The sequence below is a fragment of the Haliaeetus albicilla genome, chromosome 11 (genome assembly GCF_947461875.1).
Source record: "Haliaeetus albicilla chromosome 11, bHalAlb1.1, whole genome shotgun sequence".
NCBI classification, from domain to species: domain Eukaryota; kingdom Metazoa; phylum Chordata; class Aves; order Accipitriformes; family Accipitridae; genus Haliaeetus; species Haliaeetus albicilla.
The window spans coordinates 22,942,538-22,963,633 of record NC_091493.1 but is presented as its reverse complement, the minus strand read 5'-3'; the positions used below and the strand labels follow the sequence as shown (position 1 = coordinate 22,963,633).

The following is a 21,096-nucleotide window of genomic DNA, read 5'->3' as shown; positions in this document are numbered from 1 at the left end:
CAGAGAAAATAGATTAAATAGAACAAATGCGCAACATACTGTTCAAGAAAAGTCCTCAGAGGCTATTGTGTATACAGGCTGTTTGGCTGAAAATTTTAACTGTTGTTGCTCTCAGTGAAAGACTTCATTGAGGCTAGATCCTGAAGTTTATTTAGATAACTGTTTTCCATTAAAATCAATGGAACTGAAGATTTCATCTGAATCTTCAGCATCTTTGTGTACCTAAATAACTTTAAAATGCTGCACTGTGATAGCAGATGGCCACATTACCTTATATTAAATCATCTGACAACTGAACCAGTGCATTGCTGTTTAGCAAATTGTAGTTTCTACTGAACACAGATGGTTTTTGTCTAAATGTTTGTAGAACTGACTCTGATTGAGGCCTTTGTGCACTACCGCAGCATCAATAACAGGTATTGATGCATAAACCTGCACATGGAGATGTGTTAGGTGAAGACAGTAAACCACACAGGAAGAATGAGATAAAGTATTTTAAGGACATAAGTGAGATATGCAAGAGTACTTTCACATTCAGTGATTTTATTATTACATGTTCTTGGAATTGTCACTTAGGTTTACGACATGGAGCTGGGTGAAGAATTCTATCTTCCGCAAAATAAGAAGGAAAGCAGACAGATAGCTCCAGAGCTATCAGATCTTGTCATTTACTGTCAAGCTGTAAAGTTCCCTGGTAAGTACACTGTCCTGTTTTACTGCTTTAAGCTTTCTAATTCTTGGAGACATTATGCTTATGTTTTGAATTAGTATGAGCATTTTCAAACTGAAGTAGTCGAGGAGCTTTTTTCTTGATTTGGTAGTCTACATAATAATAGCTCCTGGCTGAGAAGTAGTATTCATAAATTATGTGAAGACATATTGTTTGTCATATTAAAATGTTTACAAAAGTGAAATTTGCCAGTCTTCACAACTTAGACAACTGCTTCATTGCCAAATTACAGACAACAGAAAGCTTTATCTTAAGAGTTCCGAGATTCCATGTAAGGACCTACTGAATTAGGAAGGAAAATATTCTTAAAACCTTACAGGAAGAACTTGTCACATTTCTTTAAGTGACCTCACTTTAGTGCGTTCCACCTTTGTCTACAGCTGCATCTTCTGTTCTTTCCTAAGTGGATAGGAGGGGTAAAGCAGCCTTTTCATGGGGCAGGTGAGGACAGCTGATGGCATGCTTACACACACTCTTTATGGAAGGGGTTAAGGAAATAGGAGAGTCTTTTGTACAGTAGGAAGAATAATGTTTGCAGAGGAAAAGGAGAGGGAGTAACTGAAGAGTAAATCACTGATAGTTACTCGTTCAGTACTGAAACACAAGATTGAGTATGTTTTGGCTCATACCGTGTACATAAATACTTTTAAATTGAGAATTTATTGTTTATTGATGTGTTTAATGTTTTGAATGAAAAAATCTGCTTTTTAATGGAGTGGTTCTCTGTGGAAAAGTGAACAATTGTGCCAAATCATGATCTTATACAAATAGAACTATAATCAGATTAGAGAAGCTATCCAAACATAAAATAGTGTCAAATAGGCAAGATAAACATGCTGAAAAATGGAGAGACATTCTTTTATAATCTTCTGTAACTTTAAGAATTGTAGGTGTCACTTGTAAAAATAATAACTTCTAAAAATTCAAATCTGATACTCCTTTTAATGAAATCTGCAATGAGATATCTTTCAAATAAAATATTTTCTTTTAAAGAATGATATCCAAGATTAAACAGAGATAGTTTAAGTTGTTCCAAGCATTTTGACACACAAGAAAGTTCTGATGTTCTAAGGAAACTTTAAAGTATTTCAGTTTTTAAATGTAATTTCAGATAGAAAAGAAATACCTGCTTTCCTTGTTGGATTTCTTCCTCTTGATTTAAAGGGGACATGAATAGAACAATTAGGAAAAATAGTTCCTTTCACAGGTGAACACATGAAGCTGTAAAATTAGTTTTCCAACAGACTTTGTCTCCTTAGAGACAAACACTGCCTTCTCTGCAAGATATGTAGACTTCCATGGCCACCATGCTACTGATTTGATTCTTCTGCTCAGCTAGAGGGCACAGACATGGTGCACTGCCATACCCCAATATTGCCCATTAATAATGAGAACAAGGCTGGTAGATCCATGACTATGTAGCTCTATTGACTGGGTTCCTAACCAACTCAGAAAATGCAAGGGTTTGGGAATAGGGAGGGCAGAATTCATGTCAGTGGCTGATCAGTGGTGTAAATATTTTAGTTCTCCTGTCTTCACATATTTCTATTCTGTGTTTACAGTTGCCTATGTCCCTGAATGTTAATCAGTGATTTGTGACTATAAAAAAGGACAAGGACCATTACTTGTACTGAGTAACACAGACTTCCCTAAGTGCTTCCTGGTCAAAACAGAATTTATCATGTCAAGAAAATAACATTTCTTGTTTATAAAATCTCTGGTAACAAGGAACCCACCACAGCTCTGGTTGTTTCAGTGGTTTGTGACCCTTACAGTTCTTTCTTAACTTCAGTTTCAGTCTGTTGGATATCATCATACCATTGTAAGAGGGTGAAGGTCTGTTCTTTTGGGTCACCCGAGATGAGGGCAGTGAAGCATACTTGAGCACAGTACTACTGTAACCCACTGGCACGTGGCTCGTTGCCTTGGTGCTGAGGATCCTTACAAAATAAGTAGAGAAAGTCGAGTAGATGAAAAGAGGATCTGCACAATCAAGCGCAGAGAGCAGGGAGTCACCTGAGCTAACCAGCATGAAAATCAGTCACCATCTCCATTGTATCAGACTATCTGCCCCTATGGTATCACTTTTTAAGCAATTAAAGTGAACATAAAAAAGGGCACCCTACATACAAAAGTTCTGTAAATTCTTTTTCAAGGTCTGCAAACCTGCAGACTAACTGGCTGTTGGTCTGGAACACGTGGTGAGAAGGTGGCAATTACAGTTTAACCTGTTACTTTAGCATGGTTAGTATAAGAAGGGCAGAGAAGTTTGCCATCCTCTGGATTAAAAATCTAAAAGCAGTAAAGCAGTGTGGTTATATCTAACATGAGAGACAGGCACTAAATTCTGTAACTTGAAGGATATAGCATAGGGGTGGAGGGATATACAAACTCTTTACTCTGTCATTATGGTAGAATGATAGGATTTACGTGCAGTATAGTAGGATCTAAGCTGGTCCTGCTTTGACCAGAGCATTGGACCAGATGAATTCCAGATCCTTGCCAACCTCCATGATTTTATGAATTTATGATTCTGTGAATAGGTGATGCTGTATCTTGGAGTCAAGTTTAAATTGGAGTGAAAAATGGAGCTTGCCTCTGGGAGGAGGTGTGTCATATGCAAAGCATGGCCATGGGAAAGACTGAAAGAAAACTCCCAGCTGCAGCTTACCGTGTGGCCGTCACACTGGGCTCCGTTGACCCTGGTGTTTTGTATTGCACTCCCTGGTGATTTATGAGGTTACTCTGTTTCCTCAGTGACTGTCTCCACAACAGGATTTTGAAACCTGGATCTTGCTTGCCAAATCCATTTGATCCACTGAAAACTGGAATTAAATAGTGCTGGAAGCACACAGTGCATAACTCCTCATTCTTCTAGTCAGTTCATATTCCTTTATCTCAGCTTCTACCATTTTCTGTGGTTTATGTGTATGCTTTGGCCCAAAGAGACAGTCCATCTCCAATGCTGAAAACATTTATGTATATCCTGAATTTTACTAACCCAAGCAGTTCCATTGAAACTATGAGCATAATTTTACTAAGTACATGTAGACATGCCGTAAAGATTAAGAGCTGAAAATTTACAGCTGTGGACAGACTTCAGTAGAAGAGCGTCCAGTGTGTCCTCCTTGTGATTTACATTTGTAGTTGAAATATTAGTATTAAATCCAGAACTGTCTTTAGGCAGGTGTGAATTGATGTGAGTTCGTGAGGGTGGTTTTATGAGTCACAGTTAGGCAAATAACAGGGTACTTGCTTTGTTATATTTTATATCACAAATGCATCTTGGGTCTCTCGGAGCATCCCACACCTCACTGCTGTGGGTGTCAGAATAACTATTGTGCATTTTGACTTCCATTAATTTTGGTCTGCCATGTGCTCTCTCCAGGTCGACAGAAAGAAACTGACCTTAAGGGAGATTAAGTCTGTTTACTTCACTGGGATTTAGATCATGATTTTAATGATTATTTTGCTAGAATGCGTATGTTTAAATAATAGCTATACTAGAGCTTTCCAGTTCCACTTCCAGTATATACTGGCTATTAAATGCTTAATGGATTTTGCACACCTACCATATTTCCCATCATTGAAATACAAATTCTAAACAGAAGAAGAAAACTCTGAAAACATCTTGAGGTTAAACTGTTTAACCAACAGCATTTGGGCTTGCTCCTTTACATTGTATCTTTAAATCATATTCTTGCATTTATTTAATTATGTAGGTATCCTATCCTAGATGAATTCCATGATATTCACTACTGTACAGATTTATTGCTTTTGTAAACAGGATAATTTTTTAAATTATTCTAAGGATGAATACGTAGGGACTGTTACTGCAGATTTTTTTACTATTAATTAGGACCATTTGGTTATTTGAGACAGAGCCACTACCTTCCTCAAGTCAAAAAGTAAAATGGAGAAAAGTTATATCATAGAGAGATAACTGTATATTGTATTGCTTCATAAAACTTTTAATATACATTTTCTATATAAACATACATAATATATACACATATAAAGGCATGTATGTATGTAAAGATGTTAAAATTAAATTTTGGAGAAAAATACACTGCTTGCCCTGTGTACTATATAACAGGAGTATTCATGCCTTCAAAAATAATGTAAAATATGATGGAAAATGTCATGCCCTCTTGGTCATGTTTTTTGGCTCATTTATTTTACATTTATGGGAACAGGCTTGTCAACTCTAAACCCATCTGGCTCTAGCAGAGGAAAAGAAAGAAAAAGCAGGAAGTCCATTTTTGGCAACAATCCTGGCAGGCTGAGCCCTGGGGAGTCAGCTACTCTTGCCAAAGCATCTGGAAAAGGTAAAGTTAGCATCTTCTTTCACCAGTCACGTGGAATGACTCTCTAATCCAACACATGTACCAGACCAAGTTGTTAAAGATCAAATACTTGACAATGTGTAAGATGTTGAACTTCGGAATGTTTTTTCTTTAGCACAGCAGCTATTACAGTAACACTATTATAACCAAAGTGTTGAGTGTGGAATGTTAAAATAGGATTACTTGGTCAGGAGTATGAAGACCCTAATTCATAAATGATTCAAAACTAACATACATTTTAAGTGATGTATCTTAAAGTTTGTATTTTAAAAGGTGTGAATGAGTATTTTCAAAGTACAAATGGAAGGCAGAACTGTTGGGCTGGATCCAGAAAAGGATTTTTAGTGTCTGAAGTAGGACTTAATTGCCTAAAATTCAGCCAAATCCAAACGTGTAATTGTGCAAACTCCCACGTTCCACCTTGGAGGTATTTAGGCTCCACAGGTGATTCAGTTTGTGAATTTGGAAATTGTACTTCTGCATATGAACAGATATAAAGAAATACAAAGAAAGTACAGAAAAGGTTCTGAAGCAGGGATGAGACCCAGACCCCTGCCTTTCAGGTGACTGCCATAAACAGAAAGTTACAGAGTTGTACCCTTTCTTGTACTCATTTTCTGGCTCAAGGAACATTGCATTTCTTTCAGCCCAAGGGCATGGCTGCAGCAGACAGATTCAGTTCCCTTCTAGAGGCCAGTGTCCTAAAAATGAAGAAGTCTAGTGCCTAATTGTAAAGGATATAAGTATTTTGCTGGCTTTGTCCCCTAACTCTTATGGCTTCTGTAGACTGCCTGTTTGGAGACTTACCAGATGAGTTTCAATCTTGCCTTTCTTCGTCATGTGAAATGTATAAATGGGAAGAATAGAATTTCATTCCTTTATTTTATTCAGACAAATGCCAATTAAGTATTTATTTATGGAAATGGTTGTTAGCACATCTAATCACGGTATCATTTCAGTACTTGAACATTATGTTTCCCTTCATGGATTGTTCTTACTGTATAAGAAGGAATGTGACACTTACACTGAGTAACGTCATGTTCCAGGATCACCTTTTTCTCCAATAACCAAAGTATGCACACATACTTCACTAGAAAACATTGAATTTTTGGAGTCTCTGGATTTGCAGCTGTAACTTGAGGGTACTGTTTATTTTCCAGGTCCTTTTGACGTGATGCGGCAGACCTGGGAAGATCCTTGCTCTCCTTACAACTCTCCAGCTTCTCTCAGTGCTATCATAAGGACGCCCAAGTGCTATCATATCTCCTCCCTGAATGAGAACGCTGCCAAGCGGCTGTGCAGGCGGTACTCTCAGAAGCTGATCCAGCACACCACCTGTCAGCTCCTGAGGACCTACCCCGCTGCCACGCGCATTGACTCCTCAAATCCCCATCCACTGATCTTCTGGCTCCATGGCATACAGCTCGTGGCTCTTAACTACCAAACAGATGGTATGGGTACACGAACACACATTCTGATATATTTTAAACGTGAAATAAGTCCTTAAACTGTGAATTTGTATTTAACGTTTGCTTTTACCCCTATCACGAGGGTATGTGCCTGTCTGCGCGCCCCACCACAAGCAGGTTCATACCATCACAATCTGGTCCTTGAGAGTAGTGATCCCAGAGTTCAGGAGCTTTATGCCAATACAGCAGATCTCCTGATAGCACAGAAGCGCCTGGACAGCAACACCTTCCATTTTTATTTTTATTTTATTGCTGAAGGTTGTTTTTTTTCCCCAGTTCAAGTAGCTGTTATCCCTTTCTGATAATTTCAAGTATAAAAAGGTACTGAACTATTTTTTACTTAAAAGTGCCACCTTGGATACTGGTTTAATGTTGATCAAAAACATTTTTGGGCCATTTTCTATCCTATCTTGTGTTCCTTCACCTTTTTGATGGGGAATCCATTAAGTCATCTACAAAGCTACACAGTTAATGCTTTTTTCATTCTGCAGTTCAGGGAAAATACCTAGAAACATCTCAGAGAGTAAGTGTAGGTAAGCCCTACAGTTGGATAAAGACAACAGAAAGGGATAGAAAAGAATGAACTGCTCTTATAGTTTTGTATAAATATTGGATAGATTGGATACATAAATTACAGCTGTCTCTGAAAACCAAGAATGAATTGATAGTACACAACTAAAAAGAAAAAATACTTAAAACATGTCCTTGTCTTCACTGTTACAGTTTTTCCATTGTACCATTGCTCTTTGTCAATTTTGGCTGCCTTACTTTCACAGATCTTCCTCTGCAACTTAATGCAGCGATGTTTGAGGCTAATGGTGGATGTGGATATGTTTTGAAACCTCCTGTTCTGTGGGATAAAAATTGTTCAATGTACCAGCAGTTTTGTCCATTAGAAAGAGATCTTGATAATAAGGAACCAGCTATATATTCTTTAACAGTAAGTAAATTAAAAGGGAATTTCATACAGCCAAACAGATAGAAGTAGACAACTTTTAACTACAGTTTAACCCATCATGCTTGTGTATGAAAAGATTGAACCTTTAGTTATTGCTTGTACTTTTGAAGGTCAGCATAACTAACAGAAATTGGAGGGGGAAGGAGCAAATAATTGTCTTTATTTTATTTTATTGGCTGGTTTGTATCCATAGTTACTTTCATTGTTTCCTTCACAATATTTGTTGAAACCCAGTCCTGAAAGCATTTTCCCTGTGACTACACAACTGTGTAAAATTATATGTGCGCCTGGATGTTTCACATGTTTGTGAACACTTGAGAAGCAACACAAAAAGCCATTATGAAAAGCTGTACTGAATCTTAAAAAAAATATATCTTTTTAAAAGTTATATAGTAAGATATATAATTAATGGATTTATGGCCAAAAAAAAAGGTATTCTAAGAAGCTAGTCCCTTCCAGGAAATGTTTCAGAAAAGTGAGATTCATAAGAATCAAAATTCTCCCAGCTGCGGTCATTGCACACCTAATTCTTCTGTTGTGTATGCCAAAGCAAGCCAGAGGTCAGTGCCATCACCCCAGAGTAATGGAGAAGAAAATTTGATCCTTTTTGACTACGTTACTGGTACATTCTTTCTGGATTAACTTTCAGATGCTTTGAATGGTTACACTTGTGATGTATGGTGTATTTTTTTCAGAGGAAAGATACCATAGCAATGACATGGCGGGGGGGTTGAAGCAGCTCTGCTTCTGAAGTTACTGCCCTGGCAATTCCCAAAGTAGGGGAGTGTTGTAATTAAATCAGCATGTTAACAAACTGTGCTTAGCAGTGTGCTAAACAATATTTAGCTCAGAATCATGACAGTAAAAGAATTACTCCACTAATTGGTTTCTCTGTGTACTCCTCGGCTTCAGATTGTGTCTGGACAGAACGTCTGCCCTAGCAATAGCACGGGCAGTCCGTGCATTGAGATCGATGTGCTGGGGATGCCTCTGGATAGCTGCCATTTCCGGACAAAGCCCATTCATCGCAACACTCTCAACCCCATGTGGAATGAACAGTTCCTTTTCCGGGTTCACTTCGAAGATTTGGTCTTTCTTCGGTTTGCAGTTGTTGAAAATAACAGCTCAGCGGTAACAGCTCAGAGAATCATTCCCCTAAAAGCTCTAAAAAGAGGTACAGTATAGTTTGTAGTGACATCCTACGCCAAAATGGTGCAGCAGACGCCTGGACTGAGTCCTGCTGGAGGGGTATTTTTAATCAACTGGTTGCATTTTTCTAGAGGAGACAGGGAGCAAATATCAGACAACATACTTTGCCCTGGCAGTATGATGCTGATCTAATAGACTCCCTGGGAGCTGGAGGCTGCCCCAGTGACTTGTAAAAAGTCAGACCCCGTGCTCTTGCAGAGACAGGGGCATCTTGTAGGCAGTTGCGCCGATCCTGAGCTGTGGTCGTGAGGTTGTGTTCACCTTGAGACTTGGTGCTCCCTTAGGAAGTGTGGAGTGGTTTCACTCCCTGCCTTGTCCTTTGCCCAAGAAACTGTTGTTGACTGGTGATCACTGGGCAGAGGGGATTTGCACTCTTCGCAGCCATAGCTGGAGGAGAGGTGAAGGAAGGGTGAAAAAAGGTGAGAGAGAGATGAGGAAGCATCATGAATTCTGTGGCACCTGAGGGAGGGAGTTTCCATATTGCCAGCAGCTCTTTAGCAGAACGGTAAAAATACTTTCACATTTGCTTTGTGCTCCTGTAACACCACAGAGAGGTCTCAGTATATGAGGAGATATGGCCACAGACGTGCATTTTCCCAGTGAGAATTTGTCCTTGTTTCATTCATATTCTAATCTTTAGCTATATCATTTATGAATATATTGAATAATATGGCAAAACAAAGGTAGGCAGCTATATGAGCCACTCAGCAGTTCATAGCATTTGGGTTACACTGTTGTACAGACAAAGAGTGTTAATGCAGTGTTGTTACAGTGCTTTAAATCCTATAGGTGTGGGAAATTCCATTTATGAGACTTGTGTCCTAGGATGTGGCAAAGTACTTACAGAAGGATTTTTTCTCTTTAGGCTATAGACACGTCCAGCTTCACAACCTGCACAATGAAGCATTGGAAATTTCTAGTTTGTTCATAAACAGTCGGAGAATGGAAGAAAGTCCCTCTGGAAACACTCTGCCTGCATCGATGGTAATTTAATTGGGTTTTTTGTGAATGCCATGTATTCTTGTCTTAATGACTACTATGGTCTGAAGATTTCTAGAACCAGAATGTTCAAAGATGTTAACCTCTAAACCTGCCCATTTTTCAGAAGTACCTTGATGCCTAATTCTTTTGGGCTTCGGTGGAAGTAAGGTTATCCCACCTGGCTGAAACTATGGGAGGGTAAATATTTTCAAAGTCCGGCTTCTTGGTGTACTTAGGTATAGCACAAGAACTCCTGTGCTGGAGGAGAGTTGTTGAACAGTAGGTTCAAAGCTGGCTCATGTATTCCTTTATGCATGAATCATAGGCAATGTGTTTGGGACAAAAAAAGATGCAAATTACCAACAACTTTGAGATAATGAGAATAAAATTGAATTCTGTTACAGGAAAAGATGGAGTCTGTATTTCCATAAATACATGCATATTTATGTATATGTGTGTACATCTTTATGTTTATATGTAAAAATATGTATACTTACACATACAGATGTGTGTATAATATATAAAAAGATGTATGTATGTATCCATTTATGGGTGTGATGTATTTTTTTTTAAATAGCTAGTAACGTTAGGTTACCTGAGTTACTTGTGTTTTAGTAACTCTAAGCATGTATATTATCATTTTGCTGATTCCTAAAGTGTTAGATAAAACCTCCTGAGCTACTGTGTGTGCAGCAGATATGTTGCAGATGTTATCCTGCTGTGAATACGTGCTGAACACGTATCTTGGTGAATTACTGGGGCAGAAAGGAACATAAATGATTTGGAGGGTAAAACGAAGTTATAGATTTTCATCCAGTTAATTCATATGCTGAATCCAAATAGTCTGAGCTCAGCTAGAATGGATAATGAGCAATGGAGGTCTACCCTTTGTCCAGTGGCAGTTATGTACTCTCACTGGAAAACTTCCTTTTTCTTCTTTCTCTTCAGCTTCAAGGTAGGGTGGGGTGGGGTCTTCTGGGGGGTTGGTTGGGGGGGGGGGGGGCGGGGTGGGTTTAATGCCTTGATCTGTATTGTAAGAGCCATGTATTAGTTCGATAGCTTTGCTCTGTCAAGGTCATTACAACTTCTGCGTACAGTTTCTTTTAAGCAACCTAAAAATAACAGGCCTGTGTAAAAACAATTCAGTAACCTGTTGAATGTTGCCCGAACAGTTGTTTAGCATGGTCGAAAGGAAACCTGCTGTGACTTACAAAGTGACAATTCATGGAATTCCAGGCCCAGAGCCTTTCACTGTTTTTAATATAAGTGGGGGGACCACGGCTGCACAGCTTCTCCATCAGGTACGTTGCCCGCTGAATTGCAGACTCTAATTGCAAGAATCAACACTAACATCATTCTGGACATTTGTCTCCCTGCATTTCCCACATGCAGGGTCGATGTAGTCCATTCATCACAGCAAGGAGGTGCTTTAGAAATGTATTGCGGTAGAATTAATTACATTGCAAACACAGAGTATCATCAGTGAAATTTTCCTCATCTTGGCTTCAGAGAATGGGTTTATAATCTTAGAACACATTCCCTGTTAGTATTTTAATATTTGGGCATAAGCAGATGAGAAAAACAGTCTTTCTGACAGAGGCAGTGGGCTGTCCTTACAACAAGCGCAAACATTTCTGTGCGATTCTTTGAACTTGAGCACCAAAGGAATACAGAGTAAAGTTAGAGGGCTAAGTTCGTGAGTAGAAAAACCAGTTAACTCAACAGGGATTGTTATTCTAGCAGTGGGAAAAGACTGTACTGTCCTGGGATTATGAATAAATTGTCTGGCCAGCCACACAGGACAGAAATAAGCTTAAATAGTACTGCCTTGTCTGGAATAGTTGAACTGCTTGGCAAGGCTAAAGAGAACAGTACATTACCCTGGAGTAAAATATCTGAATAATAAATAGGACATCAGAAATCTTCCCTGCACTATCAGAATAGTTATTGATTCTTAAAGCTTCCTTATTCATTCTCATTTATAACTACTAATTATGCAGTGTTTATATTTAGCATTCTCATTGCTGTGTGTTTATTGTGGTCTGTCTTAGCTGTTGGCTACCACAAAAGGCACCGAGTCATGTGCTGCAGACTATTTTCTGATGGAAGAGAAAAGCTTTATATCTAAAGAAAAGAGTGAATGCAGAAAACCACCATTCCAGAGAGTGATTGGTCCTGAAGAAGGGCTAGTGCAGCTTTTGAACAGTTGGTTCCCAGAAGAAGGATATGTTGGAAGGATTATCTTTAAAACCCGAGAGGAAGTAAGTCTGTTTTAGATAAATTGTTATTTACAAAGGTAGCTAAAAATACCTGTTAGGACCAGGAAACAAAAGGGTGCAGTATTTGTTTCACTACTTGGTGAGTAATGTCAATGCTGTGTACGTCATTTAAAACCAAACATAACTCTTGGGTGAGCACAACTAGACTCTATGTACCTGTGTGACACTAACTTGACTCCACTCAGCTCTAGCGTGAGCTATGTGGTGTTTAATCAATCACTTGGTCAACAGTTCAATGCCACTAGCTTACTGTTTTGACTGACAGTTCTAATTTAAAGCAAATCTAGATTTTGATGTGATAGGAAGTTAATATAAAGAAAGAAAGATAATAGTTAATACCAAAGAATCATAGATAACAGAACTCGACTACAATTATCAGTCAGTTTAGATGTCAGCAACTTCTTCCCTGTTCAGAAAAATCAGAAAGGATTTTAATATTAAAGAATTCTAAAAACCTCAAAGGATGATTAAATTATCAATGATAGCCTAAAATAATGAAATAGGTGATTTATTTTAATTTAAAAGAGGAAGATGGAGCAATTACTTTAGTTTAAACTATGAGCAAAACATGCACAGCCTGAAAATATGCTAGTGCCCAGGCTTGTGAGAGACATATAAAAAAGCAGAAAGACACTGATCTCATTTTCAGAGGCACTGTTGTGGTCAGTTCAGCATATAATAATGCTTCCTTAGTCTGAACACAGTAATATACGTACACATATGTTTATATACACAGATTTTACATACACAAATGACAGAGATACTCTGGGATCCTTTAAAGTGAAAAAATATATTTTTAACTGATTATTTTGATACAACTTTTGATAAAGCTTCAATTTGACAAATTACCATTATATTACAGAAATCTGTAGTTTTCCTCTATTTCTAATCTTTGGAGCAAAAAATTACTAGGTAAAATTTGTTTGTGGAAATAGCCTACTGAATTCAGCTGACTGCAACACTTAATTTTCAAGTGTATGTGACCACAAACGTGTCACTGCCAAACCCCATTCTTTCAGAAAACATGGGTTAGAATCTGTCTTAGCATTATGTGAAAATTATGCTGTAGTTCTGTCCTGTGGTGCTAGTACCCCAAAGCATTATCTGTAATTTTGAGCCTTTCTGCAGATAGCAGCCTCAGAACTTGGAGCTAGAAATGAAGCTGCAAATTTGCATGGAAAAACAAGGAATGGGTCCACTTGCAGTGTGTGATAACGCAGCCTGTATTTACAGCTTATGAATTCAAGCTATGTTACAAAGGGTTGGACAGAAATGCATTATCTGAGAGAAGATGCAGGTGGGAATTCTGTCTAAAAACTGCAGTAGTCATAGAGCTTGAAAAAGGACGGAGAAGCAGCCTTCCTCTTGCTCCACAGGATAATGTTCACTCAGACTTCTTGCTCTCTAAATTCTTTTGGCTTCCATGCAGGGACAAGGAGAGAAGAGGACACTTTCTCCCATCTCCCATCATAATGCCACCATTACATGACAAAACATGATTTTGCATACATAAGGAAATAAAGGATTTAAGTGTTCATTTTTGCATAATGTGGTACTATGCATATGTCTCCAATTCCTTGCCTACTCAGAAAGGTATTTCAGACACTGATTTTTAGAAACACAGGTATTTATTATTAGCAGTAGTGACTTGTCAAAACTCTTACGTAGAAGACTTGCCTTTAATGAAATGGAGCTGGGGCAGCAGCACAGTCTCCAATTTTCACGTGTTAAAAACCTTTTGTGACCACCAACTATGATGTTACCACTCTGAAGTAAATTAATTTGGCTCTCCTTTTTTTCTATAGAATTTAAATGAGAGAAACATCTTTCAAGAAGCAAAGGAAGATGCAGCCATCAGCTCTGAGGATGACAGTTTCTTTGTTCAGGTACATGACGTCTCCCCAGAGCAGCCACGCACTGTCATCAAAGCTCCCCGCTTCAGCACAGCTCAGGATGTCATACAGCAGGTAAGCAACACGTTTCCATTTAGTAGGTCTGTAACATGTAGGGTGGAGGTTGGTTCTCAGCACTAGCTGAGGAATCGGCTTAGTAACCTGAATCTCAGGGAGTGCCTTCTTTTTTTCCTGCTTTTAAACAGACTCTTTGTAAAGCCAAATACTCCTACAGCATTTTGAGCAATCCAAATCCAAGCGATTACGTGCTCTTGGAAGAGGTGACGAAAGAGCCAGCAAACAAAAAGTCCTCGACATCTAAACCATCTCAGAGGATTCTCTCTGATCAAGAGTGTGTGTTTCAGGCCCAAAGCAAGTGGAAGGGAGCAGGAAAATTTATCCTTAAACTCAAAGAACAGGTTCAGGTAAAAGATTAAATACTTTGCAGCAGGTTTTATAGATGGTGCATGATCAGCTTAATGGGAACCTACTTTCAATGGGACGGTGACACGACTGGCAAGAGGCTGAGTGGGGAGAAGAGACTACAACAAAAAGCAGATTCCTCTCTTCTCTGCACTTCCCTTACTTTTTTTGCAAACCTGCATCAGTTAATCCAGCAACATGATTCCCTCACAGCCTGCAAATCCCAGAACTACTTTCATCTTTTGCTACTAGCTTTCCGTTTTCAAAATCTTCTGGCTGTGCATGGCATGCTCCCCCTCATAGTAAAGCAGGACTATTCAAATGGGCAGAACTTAACTTAAAAACTACTGGAATAAAGTCCTCTTTATTCCTGCCCAGTGAAAAAGTTGTTCTGTTGCTTTATCTCAGGCTTTGGAAAATGGCAGGAACAAAGTATGTGCCTGCTGGGAGAAGGAGCTGTGTTCTCCCTTCCAGCAGATGCCACCAATCCACAGCAGTTGCTTTAAAGTAACTAACTGTGTCATAAGCACAGATTTTTATATAGTTTATACCAAATTTGCTAAACATATCTTTGACAACGCATAATTTTCAATTAATTTATCCAGAACAAGCAGAAGAATGTGCTTGGCTATGAAAGCACAGCAACACTGAATTTCAAAAGGGAGGCCTGCTTAGAAATACGCTAAGTGTTTTCATATTAACTCTGTATTTCACAGCTAACAGACAGCCTGTTAAACCACTTCTATGATCCAAATTATTTTTTTTACAGGCAGCACGAGATGACAAAAGAAAAGGCATTTCCTTTACCAGTGAACTCAAGAAGTTAACCAAGTCAAGTAAACAGTATCGGGGATTCATATCGCCACCTCTGCAGGTCTTGCCAGACAGTCCGCAGAGCAAGGATGAAAGGTCTGCGTGCAGTTTGACTTTTAGTGACATGGAATAATAACCACCACTGCCTACAGTACGGTCTATTCAGGTATGAGATATTGATTCTAACGCTAAGCAATCATTTAATACAGGGTTTACAGAATATTTTTTCAAAGTTGTGGTTGGTTAAACCATAGCGAGGTACAAGGGACTGACAGAAAGATCCATGAAAAGCCTTACGCATTAGTATGCATCGGCATGGTAAGATCAGCAAGGGCTCTGGTTATTTATTATGGCATTTGCTACAGTGAATCAGAATGGTGTGAAGACTGGAGTTTCACCCACTTTCTCTGCTCATTTAAAAAACAAACCCAAAAAATTGCATCCTGGTTGATTTTATAATGCGCATTTTAATCAACTAACTGTGCTTAATTAACAATGTCCTGTTACTCTTTTGCTCTGGGCCAAAGTAAATCGAAGTATCCAGTAGAACTTTTGTTAATTTTTATTACATGCTTATAATAAAATCATCAGGATTGACGATGATCTTTTTAGTTAAAACAAGTTCATAGTATTAATTTCTCTCTGTGGAAATTCTGCCAGAGATGTTTAAACATTTTTACTATCCTTTCTGTATCTCTTCAGTTTCTTCCATCTTGCTTGACTTAACTTAAAACAACAAATGGAATACACAACATAGACTGTCCTGTTTACAGGAAGATAGTACATGTAACTTGTCCACTGATGTACACTAACCAGATATTTGCATAGTGCTGTTACAGCTCATTGTAAATGAAGAAATCTTTCTCAGTGTTGATAATCCCATCTCACATATGGCCAATTTAAGACTACATTTTTCTTTCCACATACACCTAATTATTAAAGCATTATTTGACAGGCACTGGCATACTATTGCTAAATCATTACATTAACAGAATTGAAGTAATACTTTAATTTGCAAAATATTTCAAATATGAAGGCACAAATTTGATACCTTATTTCTAGGCTACTATTAAAACCCTAAATGCTCAAAACAATCCGAATTCAAGAAAACCAAAGTAAATTATGGAGAGATCCCCATCACATTCCCTCTTCTTCTACATTTGTTCTTTCATTTTTTTGAAAACTGGAATTTACATCACTGAATCTTTCTGCAGTGCCTTTGAAGGAACCTGCTGCGGACTGAACTGGTCAGCAATTGTGTGCCCTGTGCTATAGGTGCTTAATCCAGGCAATGCTGCTGGATTAACATCCAGAATCTGGGAATCCTAAGTAAGTGGGATGCCATAGATTTGAAAGATGCCTGTCAGCTATTGGAAGATTCTCCTCTTCCTGTATCTTCACATCTGCAGATTCTCAATAGGAGGATGAAGAAGTTTTCTTGGACTATATGTTGTAAACAAACATGTGTCGTCACCCTCCCCTTTTTAAACAAAAGATAGTTTTAGCTAGTTGTCTCTAGGGAAACTGAAGGCAGAGAACCAGCGTGTTCTTTTATGTGTATTATATTAAAATAATGCACTTTTACCTGGAGATTTCTGTTAAACACTGTGTTAAGTGATTGTAAAGAGATTTAAATATACTGTAACTTCCTTCGCATATCTGTTTAACTTTGGTGAATATACACAAAAAGCTCAAATTATTTATGGTTTATCTACTTTAACAAAATAATGTACAATAGCTAAATACACCTAACTGGTAGTGCTACTTTGACAAGGAACAACATTTTCTTCTTATGAATTCTAGTTTTCCAGGCTTGTGTTTAAAGAAAGAATATTTATTATCATGTTCCAAAGTACATGCCATTGTATAATATATTTATCATATACTACTTTTTAGAAAATGCAGAATTTTTACCTCTCTCTGGATTTAGAGGAAAAAATGTTTGAACTTTTCTGGTTGTTTCTTTTCAGCACAAGACATTTAATACCCCAAACTGACCAAACTCAAAACAATGCATTGATAAATGTAATTAACATTTCAAAATTTTGAATTCAAAATACATTTTTCCATACAGTCAGGAAATGTCTTTTTACCTGTCTGTTAAACCCAGAGAGTATAAAGAGCTCTTATAGTATAACTCTTGATGTTTTTGTTTACATAGAAACACTGTTGTAAAGTTTTATGTTTGCTGAATTCATCTTTTGATATTTAAGTTAGTTGTGGTTGTCTCTTTTTCCCCTACATGGGAGTTACTAACATGTTTAGTTAATTAAAAGAATCCATACCAACTTACAGGGGCACAAACGAAACAATTGCTCCATTTTGTCTCCCTAGAGCAATCCCTAAACAAAGCATTTCAGTTACCTGGTGTGACTACATCAAGAAATCCATGAATACAGGGAGTGATTCGTGTACTCCATTATTCCACATCAACTTCAGCACTCGAGTACAAAACACTGCTGCTCCTAAGCAGCTGTATCAGGCAATGGATAAAACAGCAGTGTAACTAAAATGAGGTTTATGTTTGATAGTGCAAGGATGAAAGGGCAATAAGTTACAGGCAGTAGTCCTGTGACAACCAGCACCCCCACCCGCCAGTAATTAGAAAATGAAATAAAAGAAAGCAAAGTCATTAACTGGCACAAAAGCAAGCAGAGAGAACCTGCATTCTGTCACCAGAAGCTATGAAGTCTTTCACTATACACTACAGAAAATTCCTACAACATAGCCATTACCAAAGCAAAAAAGTGCCCTCTTGAGGTCATTTCCAGCTTGCAGGAAAAATAACCAAAATAACCACAGACACACAAAAAAGTCAAATTTCCCCATGGTGTATCTTCCCAGAGGCCATGCATTTCCCACTGCTTATCTTCAGTACTGATGTAGCAAAACAGCATTTTGCAATTCAGCACTATGATCCAATTAAAAACCCAACCGCCTCAGCCTCTTCACTTCTGTGTTATGAATTCTAACTAGAGAGCCAGCCTCTGTAAGTATGAGGTACGCTCTCTCCCTGCCCCACCCTCATGGCACATGCATAATGCAAGACTGATAGCCAGTAAAATGTTAAAAGTGACAACTTCTTATCCATAGTTTTATATGCAGTTTGCTTTGGAATACTTTGGAATTACTGGGAAATAGTTACATCAACCTACTGCACAATTCAACTAATGCAACTGGTTTTTTTTAATTGTTAGTTTCATTCTCTCTTATTTTAACACTAGCAATTTCACATCACTAAGAATTTTTTTCTTTTGGTGTTTTTATGGCATTTTAGAAACAATACTTACTTTCCTATGGAGTTTACCCTTACCTGTTTGGCTTTTTTTTTTTTTTTCCTTATATTGAGCAGCACTGAAAATTGTTAACATCACCTGCAGTATCACAGTAGCCTGGAAGACATGCTTGCTAATTCATGAGATTCAACAGAGAAAGTTCTTACGCCCATGTCATCATCCACTAATGGTTTTGTCACATAGATTTAAAAAGAAAAAAAAACCCTTGGGAAAATGTCACATTGTGTAACACAACACAGGTCTAAGACTAGCCTCAAGTCTAGTGGCAATTTAAAAACAGTAGTTTTGTACTATTGATGCTAATACAATAATTTTCTAGCTGTGGGAACAGTTTATTAATATAAGTATCTTCCTCATCAAAGACAAAAGCTGCTTTTGCTGCTGTTTATCACAGTGAAAGAGAACAACAAAATATTTGGCTATTAAAAACCCCCAACTTTGTAGGCATGTAGACATCTGGAATTGTGTAAAGCTAATTACACTGTTCCAGTATTTTCATTAATGTACATATATCAATTTCAAGTTTAGGTATTGGTAAACATCTGAGTAAACTTTTGTTGGTGAAATGTATATATTTTGGGGTTGGAAAGGAATACAGTATCCTTCCCTTTGTGTTGGTTCCAAGTGTTGTCATAATGAAATAATGAAAATACACCACCAGTTGAAGCATTAAAGGGCTGGGAGGGTGCGGGGGGGGGGGAGATGTTAACTTTTGTGAAAGCCCAGTTAAACCAATTTCATGTGCTGAGTTATTATTCTAATAGGAAAGTTTATTCTGCTTAGCCACAGATTTTATTTCTGCAGGAATACCTGTCCACACATTCCTATGACAAGAAAGACAGACTGATAAAATAACTTTGTCCCTTTCTGTGCTTTTGGCTGGGCATGGACATCAATTAGGAAAATACATTCATTTTTACATTACAAACTATTTACAGGAAGCTGCTTCCAGGACAAAGTTTGAAAGAAAGGAATGTAAATAATCAACACCTTCCAGAAACACGCAGTCTGTGTTCAGTCTCACGCTGAACAGTTTACAGGTGGAAATCTCATGCTCTGTTGCCTATTGGCAAAAATACAGAAGTATTTTATTCTGTACTATTCTAAAACCACTGTTACGTTTCTATCAATTTCTCATATTTTCCTTGTGTAGCATGTGCTGCTTGCAGTGGTGTGACACTATGGGACAAAAGCTGGGCAGCCACAGATCCTGGCCTCATTGCAGTACTACTCAGTTTACAGGAACTGGGGCACACCAGGAGGTACTTCCTCTCGCCTGGAGGGTTTCCTGTATCTATCTTACTGATCCCAAGTTTAGTAGTTATAAGAATAAAAAATATTATGTCAGTTTTAATTTTTAAAATCTGGTCATATTATTTTTATTGCTACAAATCTTACTAGATGAAATATCTCAATAGCCATCTTCAGAAAGCCGTCTGCTTCTAGAAATCACGTGCTTTCAAGAATTAAAGACTTTAACATGGAAATATCTAAGTATTTCAAGAACACATTCTCTTACATAGTTTGTCTTTAAAAAAGAACTTGCTGGTAGCTTTACATTTCAGTGAAAGGGTGAGTCTGCAGCTTCTGAAACTGAACTGTCTGTTCTGCTCTAGCTCTCTGAATGCTTCAATTAACATTTGGTTTTTAATCACTGGCTGTTACTAGTCCACTATAAAACTCAGTTTACTTTTAGGGTAGCCCACTAAATGTTAACAAACAATGGTGGCATTTTTCCTGTCTGTGATAAATATTTTGTAACTTCAACAGTGATAGACATTTGGCAGAGTTAGCAAATTAAACACAAAAATAAACAACAGTAAACAGATTTCGCTCCAATACATGCATAGGATATTTCAGAATGACTTAGTTGTACAGTTGTCTTCGTCTGCCTCTTAAAGCATGTCAAAGGATTCTGACAATGCAACGTCACTACGTGCCAGTCTTTACATTGTTTGGAAACTATGTAAAATGAACAATTTTAAAAGTTACTTCTCCACCTGGACTGTTTTCTCTCTGCTGACTTGAAGACTAAACTTGTATTTGTATATGTTGTAAAAAAAATAAATGGTTTAAGATGTTGACTCTTTGCTTTTTGTCTTCCTGAACTGACAAAGTACTGGAAAATGGCCCCCTTGGAATTTTTCAGAATTTAAATCACATCCATAGTTGCAAACACTTAACAACTAAAAAGAATTACTCAAAAGCTATGGGAATGGCACCCTAAACAGATAGAAACACATGTATTACCATCAGTATTATGTAGGCAGTTTTGTAATCTACATAGTAAAATATGTATTTTCTAATCCATTATTAGAGAGATGTCTTCCAAAAATGTTTGTGAATTCATGTTTAACTACTTGAAATTTGGTGAACTAGTCTGATTAATACTAAAAACGTGTATTAAAATAAATTACTTACTTATAAAACTATCTAAGAACCATAAATCAGGATAAGCGACTAAATACCTAGAGAAAAAGAATCATCTTCTGATTATTGTAAGGAGGTTAAGCGACTTGAACAGAAGCTTTGCAAAACTTACAACACGTATCATTATCACATCATAGACTAAACACTACAAAATGTATTAGCTGCCAGCCAGGGACAGCCCACCACACTCCCCTGTAGAATAGAATTCACATAAAGCCAATACTCACTTTTAAGTTATTTCATATATTTTACTTACTGTTTGCAAAGCCA

General features: G+C 37.7%; 1 protein-coding gene across 7 annotated transcripts in view; it reads left to right on the top strand.

Moving 5' to 3' along the window:
• Positions 1 to 20,480, top strand: part of PLCE1 (phospholipase C epsilon 1) — a 167,047-nt gene extending 146,567 nt beyond the window's left edge. For all 7 annotated transcript variants that reach the window (XM_069796616.1, XM_069796615.1, XM_069796619.1 and 4 more), the window contains 12 exons: positions 577 to 694; positions 4,927 to 5,058; positions 6,237 to 6,527; positions 7,322 to 7,485; positions 8,416 to 8,677; positions 9,578 to 9,696; positions 10,866 to 10,994; positions 11,745 to 11,954; positions 13,778 to 13,939; positions 14,071 to 14,289; positions 15,057 to 15,266; positions 16,315 to 20,480. In XM_069796616.1, the coding sequence (XP_069652717.1) occupies positions 577 to 694; positions 4,927 to 5,058; positions 6,237 to 6,527; positions 7,322 to 7,485; positions 8,416 to 8,677; positions 9,578 to 9,696; positions 10,866 to 10,994; positions 11,745 to 11,954; positions 13,778 to 13,939; positions 14,071 to 14,289; positions 15,057 to 15,233 (1,983 nt within the window). In that variant the 3' untranslated portion in view covers positions 15,234 to 15,266; positions 16,315 to 20,480. The remainder of the gene's footprint in view (positions 1 to 576; positions 695 to 4,926; positions 5,059 to 6,236; positions 6,528 to 7,321; positions 7,486 to 8,415; positions 8,678 to 9,577; positions 9,697 to 10,865; positions 10,995 to 11,744; positions 11,955 to 13,777; positions 13,940 to 14,070; positions 14,290 to 15,056; positions 15,267 to 16,314) is intronic.
• The last annotated feature ends 616 nt before the right edge of the window (positions 20,481 to 21,096 follow it).